At 49.4% G+C, this 16,801-nt stretch overlaps 1 protein-coding gene across 1 annotated transcript in view; it reads left to right on the top strand.

Moving 5' to 3' along the window:
- EXOC6B (exocyst complex component 6B) overlaps positions 1-16,801 on the top strand; it is a gene marked incomplete at both ends in the record, with an annotated part of 241,370 nt that overhangs the window by 33,962 nt on the left and 190,607 nt on the right. Inside the window, 4 exon segments of the mRNA XM_079534332.1 lie at positions 791-838; positions 2,192-2,282; positions 2,426-2,471; positions 5,674-5,878. Of these exon segments, the coding sequence (XP_079390458.1) occupies positions 791-838; positions 2,192-2,282; positions 2,426-2,471; positions 5,674-5,878 (390 nt within the window).

Genomic DNA, 16,801 nt, shown 5'->3' on the forward strand with positions numbered 1-16,801 from the left:
AGCAGGACAAGGGGAAATGGTTTGAAGTTGAAGGAGGGAAGACTTAGGTTGGATGTGAGGGGGAAGTTCTTGACGGAGAGAGTGGTGAGGTGCTGGAACAGCTGCCCAGAGAGGCTGTGGATGCCCCGTCCATCCCTGGAGGTGTTCAAGGCCAGGCTGGATGGGGCCCTGGGCAGCCTGGGCTGCAATGAAATGTGGAGGTTGGTGGCCCTGCATGTGGTGGGGGAGGGGAGGTGGAGCTTGAAGACCCTTAAGGTCCCTTCCAACCTAGGGCATTTTATGGTTCTATGTACTCTAACTGGAAGCCAAGCTTTTATTTGACTTGTGGGATGTTATGCTCTTGAATAGACACATATATAAAAAGCAAGTGCCCTACTGCAATTCACATTTCTGTCCGAGCTCTGTTTCTGGTTTTTGTGTGTAGAATGAACAGAACTCCTCCAAACACACATGAACTGGTTCATAAAATTGCATGATGCCAGTGGAAGCCCAACTGCAGGTACGGTAGACCTGAATACAAGAAGAAAGCTCTGGGAGATCCTACAAGGACAAGCCTGGAAGTGACAGTTTGCAACGTTAATAGCTATAAAAAGAGGATTCTGTGGGAGAAACAAAAAGTAGTTTTGTGGCACGTTAATTTTGCACTGTGAGGCACCTGTTTCGTGCCATGCAAGAGAATGGCATGTGAAAGGCAGCATGCTGATGCGTGTGAGCAGTTTCTTCTCCTGAAAAGCTTTGTCCTGATTTACGTGTACTTGTGTTCTTTCTCTCTCCTTTCCTATCCCCACAGAACCAAGTGACGGACACCAACCGAAAGCTGCAGAGTGAAGGAAAAGAGGTGTGTGCTGCACTCACTCGCTGTCTTTTCAGCTTTTCCAGAACGTGGTGGTGCTTGGTGGTGGCAAATGACTGAGCAGTGGTAAATTGCTAAGCATGGCGTGGGTGCCCCAGCACAAGAAAGGTGTGGAACTCTTGGAGAAGGTCCAGAGGAGGGCCACTAAGATGACCAGAGGGCTGGAGTACCTCTCCTATGAGGAAAGGTTGAGGGAACTGGGCTTGTTCAGCTTGGAGAAGAGGAGGCTCTGGGGAGACCTCATTGCAGCCTTCCTGTGCTTGAAGGGAGCATATAAACAGGAGGAGGAACTGTTTACAGGGGAGGCTGTTTACAAGGGTGGCTGGTGATAGGATAAGGGGGAATGGTTTTAAACTGAGACAGGGGAGGTTTAGGTTGGATATGAGGAGGAAGTTTTTCACTCAGAGGGTGGTGAGGCACTGGAACAGGTTGCCCAAGGAGGCTGTGGATGCCCCAAACCTGCAGGCATTCAAGGCCAGGCTGGATGTGGCTCTGGGCAGCCTGGTCTGCTGGTTGGTGACCTGCACACAGCAGGGGGTTGGAACTGGATGCTCATTGTGCTCCTTTTCAACCCAGGCCATTCTGTGATTCTATGATTCTCTCCTACTACATTGCTGTGTGTCAGACCAATGACTCCAATGAAGCTGACAGATAAAACGGCCCTGTGGGGAGGAAGTGATGCACTTTACCAGAACCAAATAAACATTCCCATTAGCTTGAGTGGAGGATTCTCCTTTATGCTCCAGTAGACCAGCCAAGGCTTTCACAAACCCCATCCCAGGGGTTGGGACTGGCTGACCTCACAGGGCCCCTCTACCCTCAGCCATTCTCAGATTCCATACACAGTGCACTGGAGCACAGAGCTGTGGCCTTCCCCTTGGAAAGGACCAAACCAAGGAGTTCTCTCTGGTGTACAACAGCCAATCCTTGTTTTTGCCCTTGTCCACGTGCACAGGTTTTTCTGCTGGAGCGTTCAGAAACCATGGTTGGGTTGGGATGTTGAGAATCCCCCGGGGCCACTTCCTGCCTTTTAGAAGAACTAGAAAAGAGAAGCTTGAAAAAGGATGAGATGAACAAAACGGGAAAGGGAAATCATTTGGGGAATTCAGAGGATGTGCTGCGAGGCTGCTGTTTGGATGGCTTCGGTTTTGCTGCTTGCTTGCTTTGAAATGAGCCAAGGGAATGCTGCTGCTGTGTGATGAAGGACGCAGGGCTCAGGAGCTCCCCGCTCCTCATGGCAGGCTCCGTTCTCCTGCTGCTGTTTGGATGTTCATTTATATCCTCTCTCTGTCTGCTTGCTGTTTTCAGTGAGACTTTCTTCTTTTTCCTTTTCCAAAGCTGATAATAGCAATGGAAGAGCTGAAGCAATGCCGACTGCAACAGAGGAACATTTCAGCGACGGTTGATAAGCTAACGCTGTGTCTTCCCGGTGAGGAGCCCAGAATTTCTCTTTATTTGTTCAGCTGTTGATTTGAATGCACGTCTCTTTGCTCTGTGTTTCTGTCTCAATACTTCTGTGTTTTGTTTTTTTTTTTTTGTTTTGTTTTGTTTTGTTTTTGTTTCTCTTTCCAGTTCTGGAGATGTACAGCAAACTGCGAGAGCAAATGAAATCGAAAAGGTAAATTTTGCATAGCAAAAGTTGTAGTGGAGGGGCTGAAAAGCGTCCATTTGGTGCTGCTTGAATTCAACAAAGAGCTTCTCGATGCTCAGCAATTCCATGTCAGCATTGCCACGTTAACAGATCTGATTTCTGCTGGTGTCTCTGTGGCTCAGCCTCCCGAGGTGCAGACCAGACCTCATTTCATTCTGCCTCTAGTCTTTCTGATGAAGATGGATGTTTGCTGTTCCTTTTCTTTTTGTCTGTGGAAGCTTGCCTTTGGGATGGACGTCCCAAATCAGTGCATGGCTCCGTACTTCTACGTTCTTCACAAAGTGCTGTGCTGGGGGCACCAGAATACAGAACTGACCTAATCTGGAAGAACCCAGTGAATGTGAACAGGAGCCGGAGAGCTGAGAAACGCTGAGCAGGGCAGTAGGAGGAGGTGGTGAGAAGGCACCCGGCTTACTTTGTGCTAGAAGTCATCGCTCAGAAGAGTGAGCTGAACTGAAAGGGCTCTGTGGCTCAGAACTCACGAACTATAAATCCAGGGTTTTTCTCACCCCACATCTGTCATGTTGCTGAGGAATTACAGCCCAGGCATGGCCGGGCTCCTGGGGGCTGGTTTTGTTTGAGCAGCACGGGATTTTGGAGGCCCTGGGGGGTGGCAAACTGGGCATAGAGCAGCTGCTGGGGCGAGGGCAGTGGAAAATGTGCTGGGCTCCAGCTGAATGGCACGTGGGGAGGGCAGCCGGGTCTGCTGCTTGCTCTGTGCCTGCCATCCATCATGCACACAATGCGGGAGGAGCCAGATGTTTCCAACAAGGCGATAACTAATTGGATGGGCGGAATGCTACACTTCCCCTTCTGCCTGCACTCATCTCTGTGGTCCTCGGTCCCCAGGAGCCTTGGGGGAATGGATAAGCATCACTCCTGGAATCGGGGCTGGCTGGAGAGGTGCTGGGGAGCCTGTCAGCTGTGCACGAAGCTTGCTCTCATTCTCTGGATGGCTCAGCGCAGGGCAGGCTGCACTTTGTCCAACTGTTTTCATTCTGTTCATGGGAACAGCGAGGGGTTTATCCGCTGACAGATGTGGGGTGGGGAGCTGGAGCAGATCACAGCACTGTGAACTTTTGAAGGGAATCCACATGCTGCTCAGTTCCCTCGTTCAGGGTAGTGTTTCCAAGGTCTGGTTCTAAGAATTGCATCTTTTTTTTTTTTCCCTTCCCCTTATTGGACTGGTTCATTTTGAAACAAATAGAAGCTGAAAGCCACATTTAAGGAATATCTGAACCCTTGGCTTTTTGCTTTTTTTTCTCCCTCCTTCTTTGGATTTGATGGCTTCATTCACCAAATGCAGCACAACATATTAAATATTTCTGTGTCTGCACCCGGTCTCACTTATATGTCATTTCATCATGGCCAGTGAGGGGTTTGGTTACCGTGTGAGGAGCCTCAGGTTTGGGCTGCAGAGCAGCACGGTTGGCATTCGGGCTGAACGAACTCAACTCTTCCAAAGTAGACAAAGATGTGCTATGTGCTGTTTGCTGTCTGTTGGTTATAATGTGAGTGATTTCCAACTAGAAGAGGGGAGATTTAGATGGGATATATGGACAAGGTTCATGATGAGAAGGGTGGGCACAGGTTACCCAGAGTGGCGGCGGTGCCCCTGGAGGCGTTCAGGTCAGGCTGGTTGGGGCTCTGAGCACTGATGGAGCTGTGGGTGTTCCTGTTCATGGCAGGCAGTGGGACTGATGGCCTGTAGAGATCTGGGTGTGCTCTGCACGTCTCAGTGCTGAGCTGTGCATTGCCTCCACGTGCTCTGGGCTCTGGTTTTGGCAGGCAGTCGGGGACCCCATCAATGCACACCCGCTGTTCCCGCAGGCCGTGTTTGAGCTGCTTCTGGTTCAACAAACAATGCCTTAAAATACAACAAACCCCCAATGCGTGTTTATTCCTCTGGTTTAATTTCTGGCTTTCTGCGTGCTCTGAAGCTTCCCTCCAGAGAGGATTGCGTTTTATTGCAAATAGCATTTTGTATCTCACCCAAATGTAAACGCTGACCGGGTTGCTGGGTTAATCCCTTTGACTTCTGATTTTCAGGCAATTTCGGGTTAAAATAACTTCCCTTTGGAACTGCCTGGGGTTTAGGCAGGAGTGAATATGAATGGGGATTTGAGTGTCAGGTTATTGCCTTGGCACTTAATGCATTTCTTAGGGCCTTCAGGGTGCAAATGGAAGTGCTTGTGGCTGGGATTAAGCATGGGCAGAGTGAGCAGTAGTTGCCTTCATTCACCTGAGAGGGAACTGTCACCTGGTGATGCCTTAAATGTATTTTGCAGGCACTGCTAATGCTTCCAAGGCTCTTGCCTGCCATTCAAGATGGCAACTTCAATATACAGTTTTAAGATATATATCTCTTACAGCGGAGGAATAAGTTACTCCAAAGCAAAGCAGAGATTATGGACAGCAGCAGTTCAGCAGGAGCTGGAGAAGGAGGGACCTTGCAGGAGAAGTGTCCTTTGGGCCATTTATATGGGGTCACACTGAGGTTGTCTTCATCTCTATCTAAATCAAAGCGTATCCTGGATGGAAAGCATTTTTTAACAGTGCTCAGCAGCATTTGAACAGCTGGAAGGAAGGTGGGGTCTGACTGCTTCTATGCACAGGAAAGAAACCTGAGAGCTCTCACATCCAAGACACTTAGAACAGAATAACAAGTCTCTGTGTAAGGAGCACATATTGCATACCAATTTGTCAGCCTGAGGTACATTATGGTGTATTCCCATCTCCAGCCTCCTGTCTTATGGCACCTCACTGTTAGAGGTCACAGAATGCAGCAGTGCCTACCCCATATCTCACACAGCAACCCCGGTGTCTGGGGGTGCTCTGGAGACCCTTCCTTTTGGGGAGGTTCTGGGGACAGCAGGGCCTGGTGCAGGTGGGTGAGAGCTGCTAATGAGCTCAGCTGGTGCAGTACCTCATTACCCAGCTGGGCCTCATCTGGGCATCACAGCTCTGAGCTGTGACTCTCACAGTGTGCTTCTGCTTCTCAAGTTTCAAAAGGAAAAGGCTGTTTTCATGGTTATCTGAATGCAAAGATGTGCACTGCTTTCAACAGAGCTGAAATTGTTAGATCTACTGAAAATTTACACAGTTTGAAGAAGAAGTAGGATAGAAATAGCTGTTCCTTTCCTGCATCTGCTTTGCTTGCTGTCCTCAGGCACTACCCAGCACTGAAGACCCTGGAGCACCTGGAGCACACCTACCTGCCCCAGGTGAGCCACTATCGCTTCTGCAAGGTGATGGTGGACAACATCCCAAAGCTGCGTGAGGAGATAAAGGAGGTGTCCATGTCAGACCTCAAGGATTTCCTGGAGAGCATCCGTAAGCACTCAGACAAGATTGGGGAGATGGCGATGAAGCAGGTAAGGGCTTGTTCTGTTTGGGGTAGGAGGGTGGCTGCGTTAAGCTGAGTTCTGCCTTCTTGGCATTAAAGGCTTCACAATAATTTTGTTTTGGAAGGTGAAACGATGACCGTTCTGTGGTCGCTGCTGGAGCTTACCTCGTGATTTTTGCACTCTTGAAAACTGGTGGTTTGTTTTCATTGTCTTCTCTTATCTGCACTTGGCTGCAGGCTCCTGCTGCCCCAGAGGTGCAGGCAGGGTGTGTGCCTCGTGGTTTGCACTTAAGGATGTTTGCATTGTTGTGCCTGGTGCGAGCTGGAATGCTCTGAGACACCAGTGCTGATTTTACAGGTGCAGATTAATAGAAGTGCATCTTCTGATGCACCTTGACTTTCGTTTTTTGTGTCTGAAGCTGATTTTCAGATACTGGCAAACCTTCCTTGTGACTTGTGCTTGCCTAGCTGTAAAAAGTGAACCTGATCAACTAAACGTGCACATGCTTGTATTTAAGTGGAATTGCCTATCCACTGATTCCTGTAATATTCAGGTTTTCCATTTCGATTTGGATTTTCTAATCAAAGCCAAAGAGCTCTGCTCATCATTTCCATTAAAACAAACTTTAAATTCAGATTGACTGGTAATGAAACAAAGTGGTACCTCTTGATCTTGATGGTGACAGGACAAGGAGGAATGGTTTTAAACTGACACAGGGGAGGTTTAGGCTGGATATGAGGAGGAAGTTTTTCCCCCAGAGGTGGTGAGGCACTGGAACAGGTTGCCCAAGGAGGCTGTGGATGCCCCATCCCTGCAGGCATTCAAGGCCAGGCTGGATGTGGCTCTGGGCAGCCTGGGCTGCTGGTTGGTGACCCTGCACACAGCAGGGGGTTGGAACTGGATGCTCATTGTGCTCCTTTTCAACCCAGGCCATTCTGTGATTCCTGCTTCCTCTGGCAGTAGCTGCCTGGTTGGACTTGGTGGCTCATGGGAAGCACTCTTGCCAAAACTTCTCCCTCTGTATGGTGTTACATTCATGGCTGGAAGCACAGGAGGGTTCAGTTCACTTATAAACACTGTTCTTTCTGTAAAATTGACTGGCTGTTGCTTTGTTGCCTTCTCAATCTCTTTATGCGTTGGGAAAACCAACTCTTAATGCCACGTAGAAGAGCTGTGAAGAACAGACTCTCAGAAGGACTTGGAAGGGGTGCATCATTCTACTCCTTCCAGTTCAACCCTTTTGTTAGCTGTTGCATTAAATGAAGCTGACTTCTCTAAACCTGCAGAACCCTTCCTCCCCAATGAGCTGGATGTCCTGCTGCAGAGCCAGACACGCATGGTGGGAGCCCCCGAGGTCATCGTGCTGAATTTACGTGGTACAATGGTTTTTTGGAAAAAAGATACTAGCAAAAAAAAGAAACCAAAAAGCAACCACCGAAACAACTTGTTGGTTGTGACATCCAAACTTTGAAACAAATTATCCTTTGGTTTCTGTGGCTCTGGGTGGGAAGGAAGAAGTTTAATTTGCATTCTGGTCCCCAATTAGTGCAGCAAATGTGCTGCTCTAAGTAAATAAATAGTTATTTATATCCCATTAAGGATATTTACCAACCATAAAGGCATAAAGGGATGCAGATGTGTCCTCTTCCCATGGTTCCCAGCCTTGCTCTTGTGGTGCTGGATGAGACTGGTGCTCAAACCTCATGGCACCACGGCTGTGTTTGGGAGGTTCCAAATCCTTTGGCATAGGCAGACCCATTTTGAGCATTTCCCAGTTATTTCAAGGAGAAGCAGGAGGCAGGAAATAAAAAGCCCCCAGGGTGTGCTTTCTTTCCTCCCGTGGCAGCTCCCTGGCTTCATTTTCCTCCCTGATTTTTGGCTGTTAGGCCATTTCTCTACACTTAGCCTTTTGTCTCTCGTGGCTTATCTCCACTGCTAATGTTTTCAGCTTTCCTGAAGCTCATTATTTGTTTTTTTGGCTCTAGATAGCTGTGATCCTGCACCTGGGAAGGGCTGACTGCAAACATCAACACAGGTTGGGGGTTGAGCTGCTGGAAAGGAGCTCTGTGGAGAAGGACCTGAAGGTCCTGGTGGACCAACAGTTGACCACAGGGTGACCAAGAGCCAGCATTGTGCCTTGGTGCCCAGGAGGGATAATGGGATCCTGGGGTTTATTGCACAGAGTGTGGACGGGAGGGTGAGGGAGATTTTCCTCCCCTCTGCTCTGCCCTAGGGAGGGCACATCTGGAGCACTGTGCTCAGTGCTGGGCTTCCCAGTTCCAGGCAGACTGGGAGCTGCTGGGAGAGCCCAGCGGAAGGCTGCAGAGCTGGTGGGGGCCTGGAGCACCTCCTGAGAAGAGAAGATCTTACCAATGCTTATAAATGGTGGAGGTGAAGTGGATAGGGTCAGACTCTTTTTGGTGATGCCCATCAACATGATAAGGGGCACTGGGCACCGACTGGAATATACACAAAATCCACCTGAACACGAGAAGAACCTTCTTGACTTGGAGGGTGGGAGAGTTCTGGCACAGCTGCCCAGAGTGGTGATGGAATCTTCTTCTCTGGAGATACCCAAACCTACCTGGACTGTTTCCTGTTCTGTAAGTGACTTGGGTGAGTGTTGGACTGAGGGGTCTCCACCCCTACAGTTGCGTGCTTCAGTTGCAAACGCAGAGCTGGAAATGATGCTGGTATTCCAGCTAAATGCTGAGCTTATTCCTGCAAAGAGCATCACGTTCTGCCTGGAGGATGAGGAGCTCTGAGGAGCAACAGCTTTGCAAGTCTCCCATCGCGTGGGGTCGCATCGTGGCGTTCTGCTGAAAGCAAAGGGCAAAGCTTCCCCAGCCAGAGTTCCTGCCATTGCTCCTGCACTGCTGGCCGTGATTGATGGTGGAGCACAGCTGGCAGGAGGCCTGGAGTGCCGGGGAACAGCAATTGGCAGCTGAATGCATTCGGTTCAAATTAGCATCATTGAAATTCTTTTCAAATTGTTTGATTTGACCAGCGGGAATGGAATCGGGGTTGATACAATGGGGGAAAGGAAATGGTGTTTTTGTAACGTTATGAATCTGAAGGCGACGATGACAGGAGCAGAAAATTTCATTTGGTGATCATCAGAATGATGTGTCGTGGAGCACTCGGAGTCGGAAGCAGGGACAGGGATTGCTGGCCAGCCCTGCTCTTGGATGGGAAAACCAATGGGGTGTAGTCAAGTAGGACGTGCCGGGGTCAGCTATGTGCAGGAGCAACGCGTGAGAAACCTTATATCCTCTGTGGGCAGCTCATGGGTTCTCAGTGACTCCTTTTCTCATTGTTTTTCAATCTGAGTTTAATTACCTGTGGTTCCGGGGGGATCTGCTGCATTCCAAATATCGGGTTTAATTCCACAGTGCTCAGGCGGTTCTGCACATTTGAACTTGTTTTGGACTTTGTCCCTGTGAACCTGTGTCTGTATTTTGGTTTCATTGGTTTTTGAGATCTAAACTCCGGCCTGGCTGGGAACAAATTCCATCTTCTGAACACTTGCTGATATTTAGTAGGTGGTTTTATCATCTGGCTTAATGCCTGACGATGTGGTACCAAGGGACGTGGTTTAGTGGGGATATTTTGGTGGTAGGTGGAGGGTTGGGCTGGATGGTCTTGGAGGTCTCTTCCTTTCCACTTCTGATGGTGCTTCATGCAAAGTACTGATGGTGAGTAGTGAGTGCTGCTATGGAGGCTTACAGCAACCAATCCAAAAGCCATTATTGGATGGAGCTCGTCAGGATGGCCAGAGTGTCCCACGTGCCTTTGGGTGGATGGAGGCAAGCCAACGTTTTATAGCCTCAGTAGGATGCACCATCAAATCTGATGTTTGATAGGTGGTGATGGAGGGTAAGCTTCAACAGGTTGGCAGGATTAAATGCCTTCCAAAGCTCCACACACTGCCCTGGGGTCTGAGCTGAGAACTGCAGGCACTGAGGGACACAGTCAGTGGGCATGGTGGGGTTGGCTTGGGGATCTTGGAGCTCTTTTCCAAGCTCAATGACTCTGTGATAGTTGTTCCATGTCAGTGGTGACTGCGGGGCCGTGGTAAGACATTGAGCACCTGCTTTGTCCCTCACTGTTTTGGGTATGTCTGGATCCATGTTTAATTCTGACCTTGAGTTGCCTGGGTAGGTGATGATGGCTTTGAGGATGCAAGTTTCTTTGCACGCTTTGGTCTGTGGATGTGAAGGACAGCAGAGGGACTCAGTGTGGCTTAAGGTGGCCCTGCACGTGGCAGGGGTTGGAGCGTGATGATCCTTGAGGTCCCTTCCAACCAAGCCATTCTGTGATGCTACTGGAAGCGTGTGAGGATGGAGAGGAAGTGGTGGGTGGGATGGAAACACGGGGTTGGAGGGACAGCATCCCTTGAGGCAGCTCTGGCTCTCCTGCTGCAAGTTGCTTTAGCACAAGCCAGCATTCTTTGGGCATTTGATCGCTTTCTATGGGATGAATGGTGATAAGTGGAGACGTGGCGTATGACAGCTGCAGCCTCATTGGGAAATCCTGTCCCTGTTCTTCACTTTAAATGCAAACACATGAGCACCACCCCAAGCCACTGAGCTGAGTGGGTCCCTGTGTTGCAGGGGACGGAAGGACCTTTTGTTGCCTTCCCTGCCCCCTCCCCAAAACAAGCAGTTTGTGTTGTGTTCTTAATTATCCCCATCTCTGAAATTTGGTAACTTTGTGTCATCTTCTGCAGTGTGTGAGGAAATTGTTTTTGCTTTGTGAGCATGTTTTAAAGTCAGCTAAATCTCACTGTGTTCCCTTTCAGTGCTTGTCAGGGTTCTCCAAAGGTCCCATGTGTGCCTGGTTCCAAACCCAGCACCTGCTGTCACGTGGGCCAGATCCCCCCCAAGGTCACTGTGGTGTGCAGTTCATTCATTCATCATCTTAGTGACCCTCCTCTGGACCCTCTCCAGTATCTCCCCAATCTGTCCTGTATTGGGGGCCCCAGTACAGAAAGGGAGCTGTTGGAGGGGATCCAGAGGAGCCACAAAGATGAGCAGAGGGCTGGAGCATCTCCCTATAAAGACAGGCTGAGGGAGCTGGGCTTGTTCAGCATGGAGAAGAGAAGGCTGCAGCCTTCAGTACTTAAAGGGAGCCTACAGACAGGAGGGGAGTCAACTCTTGGAAAGGGTAGATAACAGCAGGACAAGGGGAAATGGTTTGAAGTTGAGGGAGGGGAGATTGAGGTTGGATGTGAGGGGGAAGTTCTTGACAGAGAGAGTGGTGAGGTGCTGGAACAGCTGCCCAGAGAGGCTGTGGATGCCCCGTCCATCCCTGGAGGTGTTGAAGGCCAGGTTGTTTGTGGCCCAGGGCAGCCTGGGCTGCTATGAAATGTGGAGGTTGGTGGCCCTGTGTGTGGCAGGGGGTTGGAGCTTCATGATCCTTGAGGTCCCTTCCAACCCGGGCCATTCTGTGATTTATCTGCTCCTTGGGGATGGTATTTTCACACTGTGTCCATGGGCTCCCAAAGCATCCCGAGGTCTGAGCTTCCACCCCCATTTCTTCCAAAAGTGAAATCATGTCTTTTAATAAAAGCAAGGAGAATTTGTAGTCTTGAATGCAGGAAGGGGAGCCTTTGGCAAGGGTCAGGCCAGCGGCTGAGTGTAGGGTGACTATTTACATAAGAGCAGTTGGGATGAGCAGATAGTGCTTTCCCCTTCTGGGCAGGTTTGTAAGGCAGAAACTTATTTTGTAGCAGTATTCTGTAACGAGATTTTCCTAATCTTTGATACTATTGCTTGTCTAGTTGTTATATTAAAGTATTATGAAAGGAAATACGTCTTCCAGGGCTGTTTGGATTGGTAAGTCTGATGATCTCAGCTTGCAGGTTTTGGGGAAGAGGTTCATAAAACAGCCATAGAGGATGAAGTGGCTGAAGCAGCAGGGAAATGTGTGTTGTGCTGTGTTGGAGAAGTGATGTACGTGCTGAAAATATCTGTGGACCATAAGTTTAACTACAGGGCAGCCATACAGTGGACTGGTGTTTTGTGGGGTTGCCTATTAGACTCATTAAATGCTTGAAATCCAGAGGTGTTTTGAGAGCAAATGGTGGTGGTAGAGTCTTGTGATGTCGTCTGATGCTGCTGGGTGGATTTTGGATGGCTCTTCCTCTTCCTGCAGCCCTCTGAGATTCCAGAGGTGGCACTGAGCTTTGATCATTTGCCTGAGCATCTGGACAACACTCAGATATGTGGTCTGATTTTTGGATGGGCTTGTGTGGAGCCAGAAGTTGGACTAGATGATCCTCATGGGTCCCTTCCAGCTTGGGATATCCTATGATAAAATAACTCTGTATCTTCCAGCTGTCACAATACATGGTGTAGTACACAAACCAAGTGAAAGGGCAGTGCCAGGCTGAGGCATAGCATCTCTTGTTTGTTTTAAGCTCGTTAGCAGCTGCCAGGATGCTTCTGTCTGGGATGAGGAGCTCTTCAGCTTTCTTTTGGATGTCTCTGTGCTCTGTGAAGGTGGTACAGTGCTTTGTTTGAGCTAACACATCACGTCAGGACCAGATTTCCAACACTGCTGGGCACTCTAAAGCCATTCCAGTCCTAGAAGCATTAATGTTGGAGAATACATCTAAAATCCCCAACCCATCCCTCTGTGCCTACTGCCCGTGTCCCCAAGGGCCACATCTCCATGGTTGTTGGACACCTCCATGGGCAGTGACTCCCCCACTCCCTGGTGCCAAAGCATCACCTCTCTGTGGGAGAATCCCAATGTCCAACCTGCCCCTCCCCTGGCATTTGGGTTGCAAAAATGTGTTCGTAGGGCTGTGTTTGTACAGCAGAGGCACAATGGCTCCATTTTCAAGGAGCAAGCCCTGCGAGTGAGGCTCCTGTGCAAATTGCAAACGGGTGTGCGCAGAAATCAAGGAGTGAAATCCATCAGCAGCCTAAGACTTCTTTAGTTCTGATTTCTTTTTTCTTTTCCTCTTTTTAAGCACAAAGTTCTGCTGACAGGCTCAGGTCATTTAAGCCTCTCAACATATTCTTCTAATTCGCATCTATAGCAAATTTAGACCAGCTTTCATTTGGGGCTGAGAATACACCTAAGTTACCCCAAGACTGACTCCATGCCTGCCCTGGTTTGGATGGAGCAGGGATGGCTCCAATGCTGTTGCCTTTGTCCCTGGAGATGTTCAAGAAACATTTAGATGTTTTACTGAGGAATGTGGTTTAGTGGGAGATACTGATCATAGGTGGGTGGTTGGACTGGATGATCTTGATCTTTGATTCAGGAATTGCTTTAATATGGAGAAATTGCTGCTTTACTTCCTTCTGTTCCTTATAGGGCTTTGTGCTTGGATGCTCCAGGGCTGCTGGCTTGCTTGGGTCAGGAACACTAGCACAGCTCCTTGGGAGGGGAGAAATTATAGAAGGGGAGCAAGGGAAAGGTGATCTGTGCATGGACCTCTGTTGTCTGCTTGGGGATTACTCCTAGAAGGTGAAATTTCACTTAGGGACATCCTTGACCCCTGCCAGGAACGCTTTGGGAACTGCTTATGAAGGAGCTTGGAGACCCAGAGCATCTGTGCAAGGCTTTCTTGTGCTGCTTGTCCTGCAGACACCCTCAGCAAAGCTACCAGCCCCTGTACTCCCAATCCTTTTGGTCTTCTCAGCAGCACTGAGTGGCAGAGCTGCCTTGGCAAAGATGAGCAGTGCAGGGAGAGGCTCCCTTAGGATTGCTGATGTCTGGGGTTGGGGAGAGTCATAGAGTCACAGAATGGCTTGGGTTGGAAGGGACCTTAAACGTTATCTAATCCCGGCTCCTTACCTTGGGCTGATTGCCACCCAACAGATCATGGAACCTTAGAATCATTTAAGTTGAAAGGGACCTCTGAAGACCCTCTGCTCCCACTCCCTGCAATGGATGGGGGACACCCATCCAGCTCCATCAGGTGCACAGAGCCCTGCAGTGAATTGAGGATCCCCACAGCTCCATCAGGTGCTCAGAGCCCTGCAGTGAATTGAGGATCCCCACAGCTCCATCAGGTGCTCAGAGCCCCTTCCAGCTTGACCTGTATCACCAGAAATGGGGCAGCCATCGCATCTCTGGGCAGTTTGTGCCAGTCCCTCACTAGCCTTATTGCAGAAAACATTTTCCTTATATCTAACTGAAGTCTTCCCTCTTTTAGCTTAAAACCACTTCACCTCATCCTGTCACTAACAGAAAGGTGGCTCTCCTCCTGTTGCTAAGCTCCTTTTAGGTACTGGAAGGCTGCAGTGAGACACCAGCTCCCTCAGTCTGTCCCCATAGGAGAGCTGCTCCAACCTCAGCATCCTCATGTCTCCTCTGGACCCTGCAGGAAGCACCGGGCGATGGGGTGCAAACAGCACAGCCCTCTTTGCCTTCCAGCAGCGAGTTACAGACCCTGGTACTCCATCTCCGTGCTAACCTTTCTCAGTCCCTCTTAACACTGTTTGTAGTTCTGCTAACCCATAAAACAAGCGCTCTGGGAGTTCTCCTTCGAAGCAGACAGCAGTATAAACAAACACCCCACACCGCTCTCCTCGCGGAGGAGCCGTGTGTGCAGCTCTGACCCCGCAACCTTTCCTCTGGTTGGCAGCACGCTGGCGTTGACAGTCGGAGTGGTTCAGCCAGAGTTGAAAGATAATTGCTGGAGGAGCAGCGGCCGGGATGGTATGTGTTATTCAGCAGGACCCCCTTGAGGCGAAGCTTTGAATCTGGTGCGCATTTCAAAGCATGTGTTAAACTTTACGTGATACTGATTAAAACGGAGGGCTTCGGGGTGAATTGGCAGGGCCCCACGGCCGCATCTGCCAGATGACATGCAAAGAAATGGCTGGGTTGCTGAGTGCTCCTCTCGGCAGGATCGGGCTCTGGAAGGGGAAAGCCTTTTCTGGGGCATTGCTCCTGCATGGTGCACACGCACGAGCCTTTGCAGGTCCTGCACGAGCCCTCTGCTCATCTGGTATTTTCATTTAAAGCCTTTTTCTTTTCAGAGCCATATGGAAATAATAGTTCTCCCTCCTCCCCCCGCCCCCATCGTGTCCTTCAAATTCGAGTTTCCACTCAGCAGATGTAAAGAAGTGAGAGGATAACTGGAGGCAGGTACGGGGGTGATGTAATGGTACTGTGCTGCATGGCTTAGCTGTGCCTTAGGATGGAAAAGATGTGGCACCACGGGCTGTGGTTAGTGGGCACGGTGGGAATGGGATCACAGCATCCTAGAATGGCCTGGGTTGAAAAGGACCACAGTGATCATCTAGTTTCAATCCCCTGCTGTGTGCAGGGTCACCAACCAGCAGACCAGGCTGCCCAGAGCCACATCCAGCCTGGCCTCGAATGCCTGCAGGGATGGGGCATCCACAGCCTCCTTGGGCAACCTGTTCTTACACACCAGGCACGTTCTGGGGAGGGTTCATGATTTATGTATGCCAACTTTCCTTGTTTGCCCATTAAAAATAAAGAGAGGAGCCTTCCTTCTTATAGTATCTTCTGCTGCAGTGTTATTGAGGCTTAGAGCAGCTCTTTGAACAACTCCAAAGCCGTTCCCTCTGGTGTCAGACAATAACACATCTCAGTAGGTGCACAAGGTGGAGTATTTGGTGTTTGCTGGGGCTGCCAGCATTGCCAGTGCTCAGAAAGCAGCCAGGTCTGTCTTCTGTGAACCCAGAAGTGACTTTAATTCATGTTACGTGGTTGTCAGCATGTTTCCTTCCTCCTTGCATCACTGCACGTGGTGGTGTAGAAAAGGAAAACAACAGATGGGGGGAAACAGTGGGGATCACCATCCCTGAACTGTGGAGATGTGGCACTGAGGGACGTGGTCAGTGGGCACAGTGGGATGGGTTGGGGTTGAGCTTGGGGGTCTTAGAGGTCTTCTCTAACCCGAATGATTCTATGAACATGGTTGGGTTTTGGGTTGGTCAGCAGTTGGTGTGCTGTCTCCTCCTTGGGCTCACAGTGCAGATTGCCTCTGGATTTCCACTGGCTTGCAGAAATCACCTATGATCTGTTTGGTGACCTTGGAGACAGCCCAGGAAAGCCAGTTTCCTTGCATTACATCACTGGTGGCTGAGTCCTGTGACCCTAGAGCCAATTCCCATCTCCGTGATGCTCAAGCTGAATGATGCAAACCTTTCATCTCCAAAACGGTGGGCATCTGGGCACTGAGGTGTGTAGAACTATTCCCCATAGCCCCTACCGTGAGCTGATGTCAGAAGTGCATCAGCAGAGAAAGGCTGTAGATGTTTTCTGTTCCTTGAATTATTTTCCTCCTAAAACGCTGGCAAGTGGAGTGACATAAGTGAATCATTGAAATGTTAATGGACAGATTTGTAGGGAAAGGGAATTCCTATCCTCTGGATCAAGGAAATTTGTTGTATGTTAATTTTACGTATTTACAAGTTCAGATGTGTTCTAATGTCTTCTTCTTGCACTCTCAGCAGCAAATGTTTTCAGCAAGCCTTTATTTGTACCAAAGCTGGCACAGAGGTTTCCTGTTTGCTTTAGAGATGGTGGCATTGCCTTGAAGCCAGTTGGGCTCAGGCCTTGGGGCTGTGTTAACCCCTCAGTGTCTGACTGGGCTGCACCCCCACCAGACATGTAATATCTGGGAGCTCTTGGCACAGGCTGCAAGAAATCTGGTTTCGTTCTGGAGAGCCCAACGTTTGACATGCAATTAAAAGGCTATGAGCTTTGCTAACTCTTATAAATTTCTTTTGCAAGTGTGCCTGTTAAAGTCCAGTTTTATTAGCCACCTGTGCACGCTTTATTTTTAAATAGGGATGTTGGCCCTGTAAACCTGACTTTTTAAAATTTAATGTATCAGATGTTATTGAAGTATCTTTACAGCGCTGTGCTGTTGTTGCAGCTGCAGCTTTGATAGCTTATATTTGCAGCTACTGCAGATCTGATTTTGTGCATGTGCTCGTATGGGGGCAAGTG

The sequence above is a fragment of the Tetrao urogallus genome, assembly GCF_951394365.1.
Source record: "Tetrao urogallus genome assembly, chromosome: 4".
NCBI classification, from domain to species: domain Eukaryota; kingdom Metazoa; phylum Chordata; class Aves; order Galliformes; family Phasianidae; genus Tetrao; species Tetrao urogallus.